The 20529-nt window shown below is 44.0% G+C and overlaps 1 protein-coding gene across 3 annotated transcripts in view; it reads left to right on the top strand.

Moving 5' to 3' along the window:
• The window catches only part of LOC127004767 (glycosaminoglycan xylosylkinase-like), a 145269-nt gene that overhangs the window by 80428 nt on the left and 44312 nt on the right, over positions 1 to 20529 (top strand). For all 3 annotated transcript variants that reach the window (XR_007757982.1, XM_050872875.1, XM_050872874.1), the window contains exon 4: positions 13954 to 14153. Coding sequence is in view for 2 of the 3 variants with exons in the window: in XM_050872875.1 (XP_050728832.1) it covers positions 13954 to 14153 (200 nt within the window). In the remaining variant the exon portion in view is untranslated. The remainder of the gene's footprint in view (positions 1 to 13953; positions 14154 to 20529) is intronic.

Genomic DNA, 20529 nt, shown 5'->3' with positions numbered 1-20529 from the left:
GGCATCATATAAAAAAGTTTGGGAAACACTGTTCTAGATAAACCAATATCTTGTTCACAGGAGTGTTCAGAGGAGTGGGAAGTGGAAGTTGAAATTTTTGGGGAATCATGAAATTCCAGCCGAACGGTCAGTCCAAATCATAATCTGAATTCACTGTTGAGTTATACGGATGAGTTTTTTACAACTTTTATTCAATGAGATTCATTCCAGAATGAAATAAACTTAAAAAATGTTAAAAAATTATTTTTTGAGTTTCACTTCAACTTTGGCTCTCTGTAGGAAGTAAATTTCCTGGTAAAAGATTATAAACTATATTTTACAGACACCATCGTGATAAAATGAGCAACTCTTCTTCAATCATTTTTTCTGTACGTCACACCAGTAAAAAGTTGGAATTTTAGGGGAATCTTGGAATTCCAGCCAAATGCAACAACCTAGAAAGAAATGGATTTCACAGCAGGGTGCACCAGAAAATTTTCTATAAAACACCTTTTATGACGTTTTCTCAGTTTCAAAGTTCATTTTCCGCTGACTTTTGTATTCAGGGGGATCTCCCAAGAAAAACTTTTGCGGTCAAAGGGGGTTAAGAGTTAAGCTGCTGGTGTCACCTTGGGCCTTTTTCCTCTAACTGCGTTGGCAGTAAGGACAACCAGCAACTCTAGCTTTTCCAGGTGTGTGTCACACATGGGCAAGGTCAGTTGCCTGTATTCACAACATAAACAAAGCCGGTCGCCCTGTATCGACATGGCACCATCTGCTAAAGTGCGGCTTGTGCTGCCATTACCCAAGTTATGGACTTATTGCTGCAGTTAAATGAAAGGAAGAAGGGGTTGTGGGCACGATCATGGTTTGAAAGACGGAAGGACAGGTGTGTTTACCCAAACCTCGTCAGAGAACTGTGCTGTGAAGACGGATTCCTTTTACAATTTCCATAGAATGGAGAAGAGATTTTTGAGCTGTGGTTCCACAGCATGGGGTGTTCTCTTATATTGTCAATTAAATAGTAAACAAAGCAGCTCTGCCAGTCCACATTACTAGTCTTGGTGGGCCATCTTCCACTGCTCCTCACTCCTCAGCCACTGCTGTCGTCTGTTTGTTTACATACAGCCGCGCAGTTGCTCGTATTCCCAACCGTTTCCATCCATATTGACAACAGACAAGTTGCTCCTGGTTGGGTGTATGGGCAATTGCAGTTGCCAGTAGCCCCAATGGTTGGAGGAAAATGGCGAGTGTGACACCGCCTTAAGGAAGTGTGCATGATGCCGACAGTAGGTAGACGTGATCTGTGCATGTCAAAGCAGCACGAAACTTAGGGCAGTAATGCGCGAAAGTCGGGATGGTAAAACTTTAGGACTAAGGCCGTATTACAAGGCAAACCCAAGAAGTTTCAGGTCCCTTCAAAGGTTGGTTTAGGGGCTGTATTACAAGTCAAACCCAAGAAGCTTTGGGTCCCTACAGAGTTATTCATCCCAATCTCTGTAGGGACCCGAAACTTCTCAGATTGGACTTGTAGTACGGCCCCTAAACCAACGCTTGTAGGGACCCAAAACTTCTCAGGTTTGACTTGTAATATGGCCCTAAGCACGAAACTTAGGGCAGTAATGCGCGAAAGTCGGGATGGTAAGACTTTCGGACTAAGCATGAAACTTGGGGCAATGATGCGTGAAAGTTGGGATGGTAAGACTTTAGGACTAAGCGTGAAACTCAAGGATCGTGAAACTCGTATAGCGCGAAACTCGCAAGGGTATTATATATAAAGGATATGCTGTAAAAAGTAGAGTTACATGAGTATGTTTGCAGATGATGCCAAACTGCTTAGAAAAATAAGAAATGAGGATGATTGTAATAAACGGTTCCATGTCAATTCAACCTTTGGTCAGTTCAACCCCGGTCAACTCAACCCTGGTCCGTTCAACCTCGGTCATCTCAACCCCGGTCAACTCAACCTCGGTCAACTCAACTCATGACTAACTCAACCTATGGTCAATTCAACCCTGGTCAACTCAACCCCTGTCAACTCAACCCCAGTCAACTCAACCCCGGTCAATTCAACCCCGGTCAACTCAACCCCGGTCAATTCAACCCCGGTCAACTCAACCCCGGTCAACTCAACCCCGGTCAATTCAACCCCGGTCAACTCAACCCCGGTCAATTCAACCCCGGTCAACTCAACCCCGGTCAATTCATCCCCGGTCAACTCATCCCCGGTCAACTCAACCGGTCATTTCAACCCGGGTCACTTCAACCCCGGTCATCTCAACCCCGGTCAATTCAACCCCGGTCAATTCAACCCTGGTCAACTCAACCCCGGTGAAATCAACCCCGGTCAATTCAACCAGTCAATCCGCCTTCCATTTGATGGTTTCAGCAACATCCTTCATGTTCATCACTAAGTGTTATCGTTTTGATACTTAGTCTACCAACGAAGCAGAAAAGCATGCAGATTTCAGAATTGAGCTTGAAAATTTGATACGATGAAAATATTTGAGAGCTGAAGAGTCGAAGACGAATATGTGTGCTGTAATGTTTATTTACTACTAAACTGTCGGGTTATTTTCATATATTTTTATTATCATTACTAGCAATGATACCCGGCTTCGCCCGGGTTCCTATGGAAATGGGTGAAGACTGCAGGTGAGTGTACCTACGTGTCCACGTCATGTCTCTCTACCTCCAGCCCCACCTTCCTCCCCACCCCATCCAACGTCAGCGCTCTCGCCAACCCTTCCTAACCCCGTGCCAACTCTTCCTAACCCTTCTCAACCCTTACCGAACTCTTCCCTATCGCTTAGTAACCCTTTCTAACCCTTCCTAACTCTTCTACAATGCTTTTCTAACCCTTCCTATTTATATCCCAATCCCTCCGCAACCCTTATCTATCCCTTCCTAACCCTTCCCCAACCCTTCCTAACTCTTTCCTAATCCTTCACTAACCCTTCCCTAACCCATCCCTAACCCTTCCCCAACCCTTCATAACTTTTCCAACCTCTCCCTAACCTTTCCTAACCTTTCCCCAAGCTTTCCCTAACCCTTTCTAACCCTTTTCTAGCCCTTCCCAAATCCTTCCCAACCCTTCCGGAATCATTCCCCAACCCTTTCCCAATGCTTTCCCAACCCTTCGACAACCCTTCCGCAAACCTTCCCTAACCCCCTCCCATCCCTTACCCAATCCTTCCCCTACCCTTTCCCAACCTTCCCAACACTTCCCCAACCTTTCCCCAACGCTTCATTAAACCTTCCCCAACCCTTTCCCATCGAGTGCATGTGTATGAGAGAGAGAGAGAGAGAGAGAGAGAGAGAGAGAGAGAATATTTGAATATTCGAGTGCATATATGCAGCCTTGTGTGTGTGTGTGTGTGTGTGTAGCCATCGAGTGCATGTGTTTGAGAGAGAGAGAGAGAGAGAGAGAGAGAGAGAGAGAGAGAGAGAGAGAGAGACAATATTAATATAATAGAGAAGATATAAAGACTTGTGTGTGTGTGTGTGTGTGTGTATACCTCGAGAGCATTTGTGTGAGAGAGAGAGAGAGAGAGAGAGAGAGAGAGAGAGAGAGAGAGAGATGTGTGTGTGTGTTGTGAAATAAACGACAAATTTGAGTCTACCATTAGTTATTCTTAATTGAAGAGGAAGACGAATTATATATTAATTTGATGTCTGATAAAACTGATGCAGCTGAAATAAAGGAAACTTTTATCTACTGATTTGAGTTAAAATAAATCCTTTTATTTATTAGATTTCTCAATGGCATTGGCAGCTGGGCTGTTCGGAATTGCTACCGTATGGAGGTTGGGTAGGTCTTTATTAATTAAGCTGATTCTATAATTAGCTTAAGTTTGGCAGACTCAAGTTCTAGAACGTTCAACAGTTGAGCTGTCACGTATATGACTGTGGAAGCGTATAATTATTTAAGAGTAAAAGAAAATAGAGAGAGAGAGAGAGAGAGAGAGAGAGAGAGAGAGAGAGAGAGAGAGAGAGAGAGAGAGAGAGAGTTTATAGGCTATGGCGAGCGCAGAGTGGGGCCGGAGATGTCGATCAGCGACAAGACAAGGAAGGGTCGGCCATCATATGATCATGGGTCGGCCAGTCAGCGACGGCCGCACACACCACCCACACTCACACGTATTTGTACTTAAATATTACATATTCTTCACGGATACATTATTTTAGAGTCTTTTATGATCTCTCCTGTATTGTCTTTGAGGCTTTATAGTGACGGAAGGCTACGAGTTAAAGAGGCCCCAATTATGCCTATTTGCTGTTTGCTGGTGAGGGTTATATATATGATTACGGTTGTCATTGTCTGCCGAGGCACTGTGAAGGACAGCATTGCAAGTGAAGAAAACTTTACACTCAGTGTTGTCAGAGTTTGACAAGTAAAGTATTTCGCACTGCGATCGTGATGTTGTTTACCTCGATCGTCGTCATCATCATACGTAGAAGACATTCATTATCGCATTTCTAAACTGACTTCACATAATTTGGTATATTTTTAACTGCATTATGTTATAATGTAGTATAATATTATATAATACTATGATTTCACGGTCACACACGCACATTACACATAGATACTCATCACTACCATCACCAGTGAATGCGACGCCGTGGTATAGTTGCCAGATACCGCCACCTGACTAAGCATTCTGAAAAGTGTGACATCCTCTATGCGAGTGTACTTGCACCTCAGAAAGTATCTGCAGAGACTTGTGGTTGTCGTGATTAATTGCATCGCGAGCGTGAGACTATCATAGGTAAAGAATCAAGCCGGGCTAGTGTTGTTCGCCAGTCGCCAATAAGTCACTTTTTGCTCGGCGAGTCTTCACTCACCGTTATACACCATAACCGGCAGCCAGTGACCAGTACTTCACGATATTCAGGCGGAAGCGCATGTACATTTCATTCCCTTCTTCAGTTGTTCCACCATCACAGTCATGGATGGCAATAACCTTCAAATTGTATTTTCTAAATCAGAGAGAGGGGGAACTGTCCTTCAATACATGGGGCATGAATATCTTTTTAAAGAGTAACCTACAGGGACAGAGATACTGGAGATGCAGACATTATTTTAAGATCAAATGTCCTTCAACAGTTGCCACTCAAGGAAATAATGTTGTAGTACAGCCAGGCGAGCATTCTCATGTTGGTGACACTATTCAAACTCAGGCAAATGCATTAGTTGCTAAAGTCAAAGAAGCAGCTTCTTCCCATGTTGCCACAAGAACTATCCTTGGTGAGCAGCTACGTGATTTAGAAAACGATGTTTTAGCACGACTTCCAAAAAGATCATGCATGGAAAGAACTATGCGGCAGGAGAAAAAGAAGACAAATGCAGTAACCCCTAACCCTCGAAACATAAATTTTGAAATTCCTGCTGAGTATGAGGACATTATAATGTATGATTCTGGTCAAGATGATAATGAGAGGATTCTGGCCATTGGTAATCATGATGTTCTACGTTACGCACAGAGCACACTATGGTTGGGGGATGGTACATTTGAAATTGTTCCCACGCTGTTTTTTCAGCTATATACAGTCCACTGCAAAGTTGGAAACAGCTATCCTCCATTCATATATTTTTTGCTGACAAACAAGACAGAAGGAACCTATACTAGAATGATTCAGATACTTAAAGAACTGGTTCCAGACTTCATGCCAGAAAGAATTCTCCTTGACTTTGAAATGGCTGCAATCAATGCTTTCAAAAATGAATTTCCTACATCAGTTGTATCATGCTGCTTTTTTCATCTTTCACAGTCTGTTATAAGAAGAGTAACAGAGCTTGGATTGAAAGTCAGGTATGAAACAGATGGAAACTTTCAAATGCTAGTAAAATCACTTTCATCTTCTTACCTACTTTGAGTCCACCTACATTCGTGGGCCGCGAATAAGAAGACAATACAGAAATCCCAGATTTTTGCCAGAATTGTGGAATCATTATGAAGATGCTATCGCTTGTGCTCCTAAAACAACCAACTGTGTTGAGGGATTCCACAATTCTATTAAGTCAATGTTTCTTTGTGCTCATCCAACAGTCTGGACTCTCCTAAACGGCTTACGGCGTGATATTGCTGTTCATCGCTTGACTGTACAAAATGCTGAAGTCCAAAACTTAGAGAGACCAAGAAACAAATATGTAAATTTGGCCAACAGGCTTGCTGCAAAAGTTGCAGGTTACAGAAACGAAGAAGATAAGCTAAGGTATCTCAGGGCAGTTGCTCATATGCAGTAGAATTTAGGATATTCACTGAGCACCAGTTGAACCCTTATGGTCATATGATGCAGACGCTTTATTAATTTTTATTGTATAGAGTGATTTTTTTTTACTGCCTACCAATTATTTCACACCACGTCTTCCTAAATCATGCAAGGATTGCCTGGGTGTGACGCTGACCTTGGCTTTACTGCCTGGGTGGGATGCTGACCTTGGCTTCAGTGCCTGGGTTGGATGCTGACCTTGGCTTTATTGCCTGGGTGGGATGCTGACCTTGGCTTCAGTGCCTGGGTGGGATGCTGACCTTGGCTTCAGTGCCTGGGTGGGATGCTGACCTTGGCTTCAGTGCCTGGGTGGGATGCTGACCTTGGCTTCAGTGCCTGGGTTGGATGCTGACCTTGGTTGAATTGCCTGGGTTGATGCTGACCTTGGTTGAGTTGACCGGGGTTGAACTGACCTTGAGTTGACCTGGGGTTGATGCTGACCTTGGCTGGGTTGAATTGACCGGGGTTGAGTTGACCTGGTTCAGTTGCTGCTGCTTGAGTTGACCTGGGTGGGATGCTGACCGGGGTTGAGATGACCTGGGATGCTGACCTTGGCTTCAGTGCCTGGGTTGAGTTGACAGCTGGCTTCAGTGAGTTGACCGGGGTTGAGTTGACCGGGGTTGAATTGACCAAGGTTGAGTTGACTGGGGTTGAGTTGACCGGGGTTGAACTGACCGGGGTTGAGTTGACCGGGGTTGAATTGACCGGGGTTGAGTTGACCGCTGAATTGACCGGGTTGAGTTGGTCATAGGTTGAGTTGACCGCTTGAGTTGACCGGGGTTGAGATGACCGAGGTTGAACTGACCGGGTTGAGTTAACCGGGACCGGGGTTGAGTTGACCGGGTTGAATTGACAAGGTTGAGTTGACCGGGTTGAGTTGACCGCTGAACTGACCGAGTTGAATTGACCGCTGAGTTGACTGGGGTTGAGTTGACCGGGTTGAATTGACCGCTGAGTTGAGTTGGTCAAGGGTTGAGTTGACCGGCCACCGTAATAAACTGCAGGAAGATTTAAATGAAATACATGAATGGAGTAAAGAAAGGGAAATAGGGTTCAATGAAAAGTCACACAATGATAATGGACAAGAGTAAAAATAGACCAAGTGGAGTGTGTAGGATGGATGGGAGGAAAAAAAAGACTTAGGAATCATAATACAAGATACACTGACACTTGAGAAGCACATAAACAAGATATTCGGAGAACCATAGAGATTGCTGCAAAATATTAGAGTGGCATTTCACTACTTAGATGGGGACTTGGTAAAGAAAACAATAACAACATTGATTAGACCAAGGTTAGAGTATGCAGCAGTTGTCTGGTCACCACACAAGAAAAAGGACACAAGGAAACTTGAAAGGATTCAAAGGATTGATATTAAGGTGGTGCCAGAACTATCAAGTCTGTCATATGAGACCAGAATGGAGGAACTGGGCTCACCAACACTGGAAGAAAGAAGAGAAAGTGGAGACCCGATAGCATTGTACAGGAACACAAGTGGAATGGACGTGTTGGGCAGAAGTGATTTAATCGAGATGGAAGGGAGGAAGCAACTAAGAGGACACAGCAAGAAATTGAGGGAGGGGACTTGTTTGAAAGACATAATGAAGTTCAGTTTTCCATACAGGAGTGTGGATACACGGAATGGACTAAACAAAGACATTGTTGAAGTGAGCAGTGTCCATGAAATGAAGGAAAAGTTGGACAAATACAGATTGGGAGACAGGACTGTCTGAGCTTGAGCTCAGACCCTGTATACTACAGATAGGTAAACACACACACACACACACACACACACACACACACACACACACACACAAACAAACAACAACTGACAAAAATATTGGTACGAGAAATAGGCTTTCCATATCAGGCCAGTACACGGAGATAACACGTCCTTGCCCCCAGTGCCCCTCAGCCACATGTCCATGCTTGTGTGAATTGATATTTTCTGCTCCACACTCTATTTCTTCCCTCTCCTGCTCCTCTCCCCACAAGCCTGTCGACCCATCACTACTAAAATTAGGGAGTAAAAGTCAGTGAGTACGTGATCAACACGGCACCGCAGTATACTTGTATGTATCCACCTTAAAATTATCATTGAAGTCATATTTTTCTTTGTGCATCATTTAATTCCCTCTATGCTGATATACAATACATAATGATTATGTTATTTTTATGGCTTAAAGAGAGGGTTCGCTGTGGATTTTTCAAAAAAATTGATAAAATTGAAAAAATCACATCTTTGTACACACCTCAGCTAGCTTGTGGCAAAATATTATGAAGAAATAAGCAAAAATGACAGAGTTATGGCTGAATTCCCCCTGCCCTCTTCCGCTCCTCAATCACGTTACTATGAAACGCCTGCGCCATGACGGGCTGGGGCTGACTACCATCCAGGCCCCTCAAGAAAGCCTACTGATGCTAACCCTCTCGCTAAACGCGTCATCAAAGGTAAAAGGTCCTGGCGCACAATGACGGGAAATGCATCATAAAAGTTAAAGAAATGATTAAAAATGAAGTTTTCGGTGGAAGTGCTTCAAATTTGGAGTGTCATTTGTTGGTATAAGTTTCTTAATGGTAACATATGGCAACCTTTCTAAGGAGCATAAATGAGGAGCGTGGAGTGATTTTTAGTTTTTAGCCCACTCTGACGGGAGAGGAAAAAATACAGTTTTCTCAGTGTAACTCAGGAACTAATAGGCGTATGAAGATTTTGAGGATACCATAAGAATCCTCACTAAATTCCGCTTCGAAACATATATTCGGCTAAAAAAGTTGGCCCACAAAATTTTGAGATAGCAAGTGGGGAAGAGTTGGTACTTAGGATTTATTGTCTACAATACTCTATACGGAGACTTGAAACGAGTTTCTATTGTTTATATATAATTTTTCCTCTATTTTTATTTGCGCATGTTCTAGTATAAGTCTTTATGAAGCCATTGATACCAAATTTATTGGGGTATGATATATCTGTGATGGTAAAATACGTATTGGAATATAGAGTTTCGCGGCCGCAAAAAAAGGCTGGTCAGGCCTGAGAGATGCATGGTGAGTGGAAGAGAAACTTACTGGAAACTTACTGTGCACGAGAGGGCTAAAGGCTGGGACATAAAAAAATAAAAGCTTCCTATATTCATACTCAAGTGCATACATCGTCATGTTTCAGCACAGAAAATGGCCTTAAAGAATATTCGTATGGCATCTTGAGGCAAACTAGCATCTGCGATGGCCTTGGAGGCAGCAGAGCTGACACATACATCAGTCACCCCAGAGGAGCCAGAGGTAAGTGTCGCACATTGGCTCGTGACCAGGATTTCCAAGAAAAGGAAGCCATCAGACACACAAAGTCCTTCACAACAAAGAAAAAACTGAAATTCAGTAAAGAATACCAACCAGGAAGGCATCTAGGTTTAAAGGGTGAATGCTTTAAGCCCCCACAGACTTTACCTCTCCTTAGAAAATGGGATGAGTTTCATTTTTTTCTGCAATAACTTCGCCGCTATTTGACCGATTTTAATAAACAATACAGCATTGGAAAGAGGAGCTGAAGCGCAACTTTTTCATCTGAAGTTTTCTTTTCAATCAAGGGACAATTGTCAGAAAAAAAATATAATGTTAGATACACCAACAAAAGTGGAAAAAATTCTCATCATTTAACCCTTAGAGTACGGGTGGCAAGATATTTCTCTGGATGCTGTGCACGGGGAAAATTTAGGCATTTAAAAGAGGTGGAAATGGTGTCTTTCTTCTTTGCAATAATTGTATATTAATGTAGTATATATGGTGGTGTAATAAAACTTCTCTCCTAATAATAATAAAAAGTTATGACAGTCGAAAATATTGCGCATTTTCTCGTGGCCGTGACCCGTCGTGTGGAAGCACCCCCCACTCTCTCTCTCTCTCTCTCTCTCTCTCTCTCTCTCTCTCTCTCCCCCCCCCCTATTTGCCCCTTCCTCCTCTGTCAGTGTCTGCCATATCAGTCATCAGAGTCACTGTCACTTTGACTCGCCCGCGCTCTACTTCCACCCGGAGCAGAGGAACTGCTTGACGCGTCACGAGACGTGACAGATGTATTCCGAACAAAAGTTGAAGATGATCTGTGGCCTTCGGTAGGCTGCGCGCTGGAGACGAATGAGAGTGTGTACGGATGCCAGATGCCTCCACCATTCTTCTGAGTCAAGAAGAATGGCTGAGCTCTGAAAACATGCTTGTGATTCGCTGGGAGTCCGATGACATCATCGCCAGCGTTCACCCAGTCAGCGGCCTCACTGCCTTAAGGCAGTATCACACTGGCCGTTTTCTTCTAACCGTTGTGGCTATTGTCAACGCCCGTGCGCCCATCCGGGAGCGAGTTGTCGTTTCACCGTAACCTGGTGTCACACTGAACCCTTTTCTTCCCACCGCGTTGGTGGCAGCTTAGACAACCGGCAAATCCAAATTTTCCAGGTGTGCGTCACATGGCCAAGGTCAGTTGCTAGTATCCACATCCACAGCACTTGCCCTGTATCAACATGGCATCATCTGCTAAAGTAAGGGCTCTCACGGCTTGTGCCACGCATCATGGCGGCTTGTGCCGCGCATCATGACGGCTTGTGCCGCGCATCATGGCGGCTTGTGCCGCGCATCATGGCGGCTTAGCGCAATTTTCAAAATTCAGTCGTGGTGGTTGCTCACGCTAACTGAGGCTTTCACGCTAATTAATTTTTTCTTGGTAGATGGTGGCTCGCGCTAATTGCGGTTCGCGCTAATTGATCTCACGCTAAGTGGGGCTCTACTGTACATGTATTTGGTGGTTACATTTCAAAATTGTTGCACTGCATATCTGGATATGATGTGAACCGCGCTCTCGGCCCGGCTGTAGCGAAGGGTTGAAGTTTGTGCAACCTCAAGGTTTTATAATTTCATTGTTATCATAAGTAGAACCTTTATTAAAAATACAAAATAAATCTTGTTTCAAGATGAAAGTGCACACATTATGTATGAAAACATACAACAACAACAACAAAAACAAAAAACAACACAAAACAAAATATTGGAAATGAAAATGTTACACTGGTTGTTTTCCTTTCCCCAAACCACTTTTTTCCTCAACCCTTTCATTACAGGCGGGATGAGTGTGTGGTTCAAGGTTGTCGTACTCGGATTCCAGTGGAAAAAAAATCTTTTGAAAGTATTTGAGTTATCTAGTCACCCCTCAAGGCAACAAGTCTACCCACTGGCTGGTGTAGAACACACCCCTGTCCTTTTAAATGGCTGCGTAGTTAAAGGCCAGGCCCATTTTTTTTTCTCAAATTGTATATCCTATTTATTGTTTTATGGCATTTTTTGCGTAATTTGTTATAATATTGATGAACGACAACTGTGGTTGCTTTTTTTGGCAGCATGGAGAGGAGGAGACAGGGACAGCTCACTTTGTTTATTTGTTATTATTTATTTATTTATTATTTTTTTTACAGCAAGGGAGGCAGCTCAAGGGCAAAAACAAAGAAAACAACAAAAGAGCCTGCCAAGCGTTGCTCCAACAAAAGAAAACAGAAGGAGAGGCCAGAAGAGAGGTCTAATTCAGGTGGAGAGGCCTCTTGATATTTTCCTCTAGAAAGCGTTCAAGTTGTGCACAGGGGGAAATACAGACAAAGGAAGGCTATTCCAGATTTTACTAGTGAAGGGAAAAAACAATGAACATGCTGGTTAACTCTTGCATAAGGGATTTGGATAGAATAAGGATGAGCAAGAGTAGAAAGCCAAGTAAAGAGGGGCCGTGGGAGGGGGGGAGGCATGCAGTTAGCGAGTTCAGAAGAGCAGTCAGCATGAAAACATAGATAGAAGACAAAAAGAGATGCAACATTGCAGCAGAATTTAAGAGGTAAAAAACTGGTACTTAGAGGAGGGGAGTTGATGAGACGAAAAGCGCCCACTCACAAGAGATGCACACTCCATACAGGGCAGACAAGGCCCATGTATATGGACAGCATCTGGGAGGGAAAAAGAACTGGCAGAGATGATACAGAACGACCAACCTAAAGGAAGCTGATTTAGCAAAAGAGGAGTATGAAGATTCCAGTTAAGATTTTGCAGTAAGGGCAGACCAAGAATGCATACTGTAGAATAAGGTGACAGCTGTGTTATCGAAGAATAGGAGATAGGTGTTTGGAAGATTGTGTCGAGTTGACAGGTGAAGAAACTGAGTTTTTGAGGCATTGACGGACACTAAGTTCTTCCTGCCCCATTCAGAGTTGATAGCAAGGTCTGAGATTAAGCATTCTGCAGCATCCAGACTAGAGTCCTGTAATTCCTGTAAGGAGGGTGTTTCATTGAAACATGTTGAGTAATGCAGAGTAAAGTCATCAGCAAAGGAGTGGATAGGACAGTTTGTTTAGGAAAGAAAAACAACAGAAAGAGAGTGGAAGATAGGACAGAGCCATACGAGACACCACTGTTGATAGGTTTAGGGAAAGAACAGTGACCGTCTACCACAGCGGAGATAGATTGACCAGAAAGGGAACTGGAGATAAAGGTACAGAGAGAGGGATAGAATCCATAAGAGAGTAGTTTAGAAAGTGAAGATTTGTGCCAGACTCTGTCAAAAGCATTCAAGATGTCTAGGGCAACAGCAAAAGTTTCACTGAAACGGTTAAGAGAGGATGACCAGGAGTCAGTCAGGAAGGCAAGAAGATCACCAGTAGAACGCCCCTTGCGGAACACATACTGGCGATCGGAAGGTCAGAAGTGGATAGATGCTGGAGAATTTTCCAGTTAAGGATTGATTCAAAAGCTTTAGATAGACAGGAGAGTAAAGCTATAGGACAGTAGTTTGAGGGATTGGAACGGTCACCCTTCTTAGGCACAGGCTGTACGAAGGCGTACTTCCAACAGGAAGGAAAGGTAGATGTTGATAGGCAGAGGCAAAAGAGTTTGACCAGACAGGGTGTCAGCATGGAAGTACATTTTTTAAGGACAATAGGAGGCACTCCATCAGGCCCATAAGCCTTCTGAGGGTTGAGGCCAGAGAGGGCATAGAAAACATCATTCTTAAGAAACTCAATATCAGGCATAGTGGAGTCATAGGGGGGATGAATAGGAGGAATATGCCCTGAAATGTCCAGAGTGGAGCTTTTAGAGAAAGTTTGAGTGAAGAGTTCAGCCTTAGAGACAGATGTGACATGTTACAGCAGTTCTGCCTTCAGGATTAAGGAGTGGTGGGAAAGATGAAGTGAAATTGTGAGATATATTTGACTAGGTGCCAGAAGTCCCTGGAAGGATTAGAGAAAGCCACTGTGACATTTTCTATTGGCCATTGAGGAGTGTTGTGTGGCTAGCAGATCAACTGGATGCAGTCTGCCCTACATCCAGTTGCAACAGAGGTGACATTGGGCACACTCGTTAACTACAAAGTTTCCTTTGTTTTTAGTGTCTCTGCTCGGCAGGTCTTGGTCTTGGTTTTGCCATTTGCCTAAGACCACCATTTTTGCAAAGCTTGTTCACTCCATTGCCATTGATATTATGAAAATTGATGTATTTTGTGACTTGGATAGTACATTTGATAATAAGTGAAGCTTGAAAATCCCCATATATCCTCAAAGACATAAAAGAGTGGTTTAGTAAATTATGTTATGAGTCATGCCAGCCCCATAGTTACCCAACATTACGCTGCCAACAATCTTTGATCTTGTAATATAGCCAATGTGCCCACTGCCTCAGATACTCCCGAGCTGAACTGATAGAAGGAGAAGTGTATGCTGGTGCAGACAGACACAACGGGGAGGTGGCAGCCTTCCACCTGAGTCGCCTGTTAGCCCTGCCCATGGTGCCAATTGCTGTTGGGCGCCGAGTGTCTCCAAGGAAGCACCTCCTCTCAGTGGCTTCCAAGGAACTTGCGGCCACCTTCTTCAAAAGGAGAGGTACAGATACCTGTGCTTTGAATGATGGTATTCTTGCATGAATAGTGAACTGGGGATTATATTCTCTGCTTGCTGTGGTCTCTGTCCTTACTACTGGTGCTAAATGATTCAAGTAGCCACATAAAATATCTATTAATACTGTATAAACATGGATATAAGTCAGTCTTTCTAATGTTTCCAAAATCACAATTAAGGGGTTGGCTTGTTCATAGACACTACTTTTCTATTTATTTGTACTACTACTTCTACTACTAAAAGCACTGCCCATCCATCCTCAAGGTATCTGGAAGCCCCAAGTATCCAGCAAGAATCTGGCCAGCCCCCCCCCAAAAAAAAAAAAAAAAAAAATTTTTTAGGAAATCAATTAAAGATACTTAAAATCCAACCAGTGTAAGATTTAAAATACCTGCGCTGCACGACTGTGTGCATTTATATCCCACCAGCGCCCAGCAGCACCACACCCCTACCCTCAAGGCATCTAGAGAATGCTCCAGCATCCTTGCCTGCCTGACACCATCCCTCCCCCAACACACTCCACACCCAAACCAGCTGATTCACTTACACCTTGGCACCCCCTGCCCCTTGCTCTCTCTCTCTCTCTCTCTCTCTCTCTCTCTCTCTCTCTCTCTCTCTCTCTCTCTCTCTCTCTCTCTCTCTCTCTCTCTCTCTCTCTCTCTCTCTCTCTCTCTCTCTCTCTCTCTCTCTCTCTCTCTCTCTCTCTCTCTCTCTCTCTCTCTCTCGGATTTAGTCTATCTTGATTCCCAGAAAGCATTTGATAAAGAAGTTCCACACCATGAAATACTTTAGAAAATGAAGCAGCAAGGTAAGTATTAAAGGTCTAGTACACCAAGGGATCACTGATTGGCTGAGCAACAGACAGCAGGGAGTGGTGATCAATGGAGTTGCCTCAGAGTGGGTGTCTGCCACTATAGTCTATCGAATATAACTTGAGTCTTTAGGCACGGCTCCCCTGAGCCGCGCTATTGTCACATCACCCCATCACTCTCCTCAGAGGAGCTCGCTACCCCCCCCCCCCCCTCTCTCTTATATACCTTATATATAATATATTTTGCTTGGTTGTGCAGGACGCGAGTGAGACCTACGTGAGTCTTCCGTGGTGGCGGAAGCCACGTTGCCAAGTGAAATGGAAGGTTTACACAGAGACAGAGTCGTTGTCTTATATATATATATATATATATATATATATATATATATATATATATATATATATATATATATATATATATACAGTCACCCCATTGCTCATGGTCTCACCCATCGCGGTTTCGTATTCACGGTCAACTAATTGTGACCACCCCCGCTTATCTGTGCCCCAGTTTCGCGTATCTGCGGATGCATTGACGCTAAATAGGAAGGTAGAGAGGAGGGAGGGAGGCAGAGAGGAGGGGAAGGGAGAGGAGGAAGGCAGAGGAGGGAGGGAGGAGGCAGAGAGGAGGGGAGGGAGGAGGCAGAGAGGAGGGAGGAGAGGAGGCAGAGAGGAGGGGGAAGGAGAGGAGGAGGCGGGGCAATGGACGTTAAGGCGTTGTCACACTAGCACTTTTTCCGTCGATTAATGCCATTTCCGTCGATTGTTCATCGTTCTGCATGAACTTATCGCATGAATTTGTCAGACGATCAGGATCGTTCCACCTGCAAATTTCCGCCTTTGTTTACATTTCCAAGACCAAGACCGAGACTTTCCGCGTGGCCTCAACCTGTCTCAAACGCTCTCCTGCAGTGACAGCCTTCCTCATCCTGGTGTCACTTCTGGCAATGAGAGGTGTCACTAACTCCAGAAGTCTGTGGTACTGGCTCTTGTCCAACCTGATCCAATTCTTCAGAGTCTCATGATCCTCTAAACTCAGCTCTTTTAACAGCCTGTGGTACACACTTTCTCTTTCCCGACGAGCCAACCATGAGCGCATCCATGCACGCTTTTGGCTTGTTTAGCTGTCTAAGTCTCACAATACACAGTATTAGGTTCAGAGCAGCGTATCTTTGCCGCAGCGTGGAGTCCATGTTTGTTTACATTCCCATGGTCTGTGCCGACGGAAAGTTTCAGACGAAACACCGTTTGTGTGTGACAGGCCGCAGCCAAGATATCGACGATTTTCAGAAAAACGGCGGAAAAAGTTGACGGAAAAAGTGCTAGTGTGACACCGCCTTTAGGTTGCTCCTGAGTGACGTCACGGTTAGACTGTGACGTCATGCTTTCCTATTGGCCAGCAGCTCACTCAGGGACGACTGCTATTGGTCGAGATTTTCTCATAGCAACATTATCCTAAAAAAAAAAAAATTCACGCGCCGCCACACTGCAGTGTTGCCAGATTGGGCTACTTATCGCAAATTGGGCTACTTTTGGGTCTTCTGTGTTGTTGTCTAACAAGGTCTTGTCTCATTTCAGTCATTAAAAAGAACGAAAAAAACATGTTTTATATGGCGTGTCAGAGGTGACTTCCCCAAATGCATATTTTCCCATAGGGTTATAGTCCCGTTCATGTTTAAGCATCATCGCGAAGTCCGAGACAAAATACCCGACAATGAGGATGACTGTATATATATATATATATATATATATATATATATATATATATATATATATATATATATATATATATATATATATATATATATATATATATATATATATATATATATATATATATATATATATATATATATATATATATATATATATATATATATATATATATATATATATATATATATATATATATATATATTCCATAAATAGATAATGTACAGATTAACAGTGAGACAGATCGCCATGCGCAAGTCATCGCTAGATGTGCAAACAGTAGGGTGTTCCCCGGGCCAAGCCACAGGGCTCAAATTAGAGTCAATAGACTATAGTGGTGTCCCTCTTCAGCTCTTGGCCCCACATTAACCCTCTCCTTGCGCGCAGGACGGGAGGCGACTATCCCCTCAGGCGCAGTCAGGCTGCCCAATTGGGAGTCTCTTTTAACCTCTGTATCTCAAAAACTATTCATCACAGCTAAAAACCAAAAACACCATTGGAAAGAGGAGGCCCAGATCTATAGGAGTCGGTTATGTATGCCTCTCTTGCAAATGTACATGCACGTTCAGGGAGTGTTGATTGTTAACACTTACGTCGGTGCATGGGGGATGATCAGCCATATTGAGGGAACTGCGGACATCTCTCCTTCAGATTCTGGCAAGGGAGTATTGCCAACTACAATATTTACAACTATTTGGTCAAAGAATCAGTCAGGTGATAGGTGAAGCTATGCAAAAATGCCGCTACTTTGGGTAGGCGGTGGCTGAAGTGATAGCGTACTGGACCCACATTCGCCGCGTGATGGACGACGCGGGTTCGAATCCTCACGCTACCACTCGGATTTTTCAGTCACCGCCGAGTGGCTTAAAACTACCCACATGCTGTCCTGAAGACCACCCATCAACCCGGACTCTAAAGGAAGCCATCCAAGCGAATCAAGAACGAGTTCCGGGGGGCAGCATGAGCCAATGCAAGATGGCGCCACTATAAACACTCGCCTGCGCCAGAACGGGCTGGGCCGACCATCAGGCCCCACCTGGAAGAAGCCTTGGGCCGACCATCAGGCCCCACCGGGAAGATGCCTACCGGCGCAATAGGCAACAACGTAAAAAAAAAAAAAAAAAAGAAAAAAAAGAACATCCACCAGTTACTCATTCGTAGATTTGCCCCACTAGCCTGATATGATTTTCCTCCAAATTTAGTGAAGAATCCACTCAATTGGCAATCCTGTGTTGTGAGAATTAGTGTTGGAACACTTTCATACGCGGGAGATTTGAGTGTGGGTGGAGCTCGTAGCGAGCATTTAGCACCACCAGCAAATATGCCTAACGCTCGCTGTGAGCGTTTAGCAATGAAAGTGAGCGTTTAGCAATGAAAGGGTTAATGATGTTGACGTTGGACTTGATAATCTCATTATGTAGTAAATTTGCTGACAACACAAAGATTAGTAATTTGATCCTCTCTGATGAAGACAGACAGTCTCTTAGATGATTTGCATAACATTTCAGCATGATCTGATTGATGGGAGTTGCCCTTTGATATACTGGGATCCCTCATATATCACTGGGTTGGCTATCATGAATTTCCTACATATAAAAAACCTACACTTTTTGAGCATCACGGCCGTTTCTTGTGTATTGTGGGCGTGCATATTGGTTTGTGGTGAGCGCCAAGGCTAAGGACAAGAGTGAGCCACATTGGTGCCATGTTTCTCCACGTCCTCCTATTTCTGGCCTTCGTTTTGTTCACAAACAAAGAGGCGGATTGCTATGAACACAGATCCGTGTATGCAGCTGGTCGGGTGAGAGAATTTTGTTTTTTGAAAATAGCAAGATGCTATTTCCTGTAAATCTACTGATGAATCACTGCATGAAGGCTATTTATTGGTCCTTCACTTCACCTATTACAAAACAGAGTGCTGTACTGGATTCATTGATGCTTTCATATGAAAGAATAAAACTTTGCCATCCTGGCTTGAAAACACATGGGTGACAGCCATGTACACCCAACAGCTGCGTAAACGGATCTGTACATGTTCACAGCAATCTGCCATTTGGTTTGTAAACAAAACGGACGGCCAGAAATAGGACGCAGAGAACCATGACACTGGGCGGGGGGCAAGGAGACGGTCTGAAAGCAAAGGAAACATCTTAGTCACTGAGTGTGGCGGCCAGGGTCACCTCTGTTGTAAATGGACGCAGGTCAGTCTTGCATACCATTAACCTGTTAGCCACACAGCTCCCACAGGTGGTTTGGTGAGTCCAACAGAACAGTGGATCAGCCGAGTGCAAGAAAGGTTGTGTCCGACAAACACCTTCACAATATTCCCTCAGCTGCTCTTACAGCTGAACAAAACTTTTGTACAAAATAAAAAGATGCAGCAGAGGTGACACTGGCCACACACACTGACCCCTTTGTTTACACTGTCCAGCTGACTGTACACCCCTGACACAGCTTGGTCTTGGTCTTGGTTTGGGCAAAACTTGTTAGAGGAGCTGCGTTGCCGTTGCCATTATAAAGGCAATCCCACGCCCACGCACAACGTTGCATGACTAAAGAAGGCTCAGCTGAATGCAGGGCAGGCCCACTCTGGAGGTGGTTAAAGCACGGCGCAGGTATTTCAAATCTTATGCGAGTTTGATATTCTTAACGTTTCAATGATTTTTCTTGAATTTTTTCAGTCATTGACCGCCCAAATTTTTGCATGATGCTTGTGATTTCAGGATATTTGAGGTTTTTACTGTATGCTGTAGTACTATTAGAATGCTTAGCTGCTCATATGTTATTATTGCCTCTATAAGTGAGAGAAAAGGGGGAAAGAATCAGCAAGATACGGTAAGTTGGGGAGGTCTAGGAACTAATTAGAATAAATCCCATCAATTCTGTTGTTTGGCTATCACTATTTTCTATATCATGGAGACTTCACGGCCCCATTTAGGCAGGAAACATGAGGGATGATAGGTGTAGATAAGTGTCAGGTTCTTTTAGTTGGAGCAAAAACTAAGAGATTTGATTATGAAATGTGTGCCATGAAACTCAGAAGGGCTTGGTGTGTCAAGGACCTGGGTGTCAAAATTGTGTCAGCCCTCAGCAGGTTCTCACAGCAAAGCACTGATGCAGCAAATATAGCCAGCAGAATGCTGGGCTTCAATAATAGAAACTTCTTATGTAAGCTTCAGCAGTGATAGTATCGTAACCAATGAGGACAGAGGTGCCACTGAGCAAAGCTAAGTCATCAGATTGTTGGGAACTTGCAGCACCTCGCTGGACCACCACTGACGCATCTGTGGCAGTCAAGCCCTACCTCGCCTTCACGAGGTGACCTCGTTAATACACCATATTTTTTCCTTTTTAATAGTGTTTTATGGTGTAATAATTTTATTTTTATTGTGGTGGAACTGAAGGGGAGGGCGCATACCTTTGGTACTTTGTTTTAATGGGACTTTTTTTTCAATCCTTTTTCATCTTTTATCTTTTTGCCATTTTATCGTTCAGTGGTGTCAGTTCCGGACAATCTGGTGCCCTTTGTCCCTCCAGGACTGAGCACTGCGCTAGCCCTGCCAGCTGCCAGTGGCCCCTCCAGGGGTGGACAAAAAGTGGCTATGGGTGGAGGGGTGGTCTCCATCTGTCCCAGGGAAGGGGAGGAGGAGGAGGGAGGAGGTGGCTTGTATGAATGTGAATAGGATGAATGAGGAAGGGAAGAGAAGGGAGGTGATAAACAAACTCCAGAAAGGATTGATGTGATAGCTGTGGGTGAGACACAAGGGTGTGGTGTGTGGGAGTAAAGACAGGGAGAGGCTGTGGGAGGGTTTGGAAGGGGGAGTAGTATGGGCAGGA

The sequence above is a fragment of the Eriocheir sinensis genome, chromosome 29, assembly GCF_024679095.1.
Source record: "Eriocheir sinensis breed Jianghai 21 chromosome 29, ASM2467909v1, whole genome shotgun sequence".
NCBI lineage: Eukaryota > Metazoa > Arthropoda > Malacostraca > Decapoda > Varunidae > Eriocheir > Eriocheir sinensis.
The sequence above is the reverse complement of the archived record's forward strand: the minus strand, read 5'-3'. Positions and strand labels throughout refer to the sequence as shown.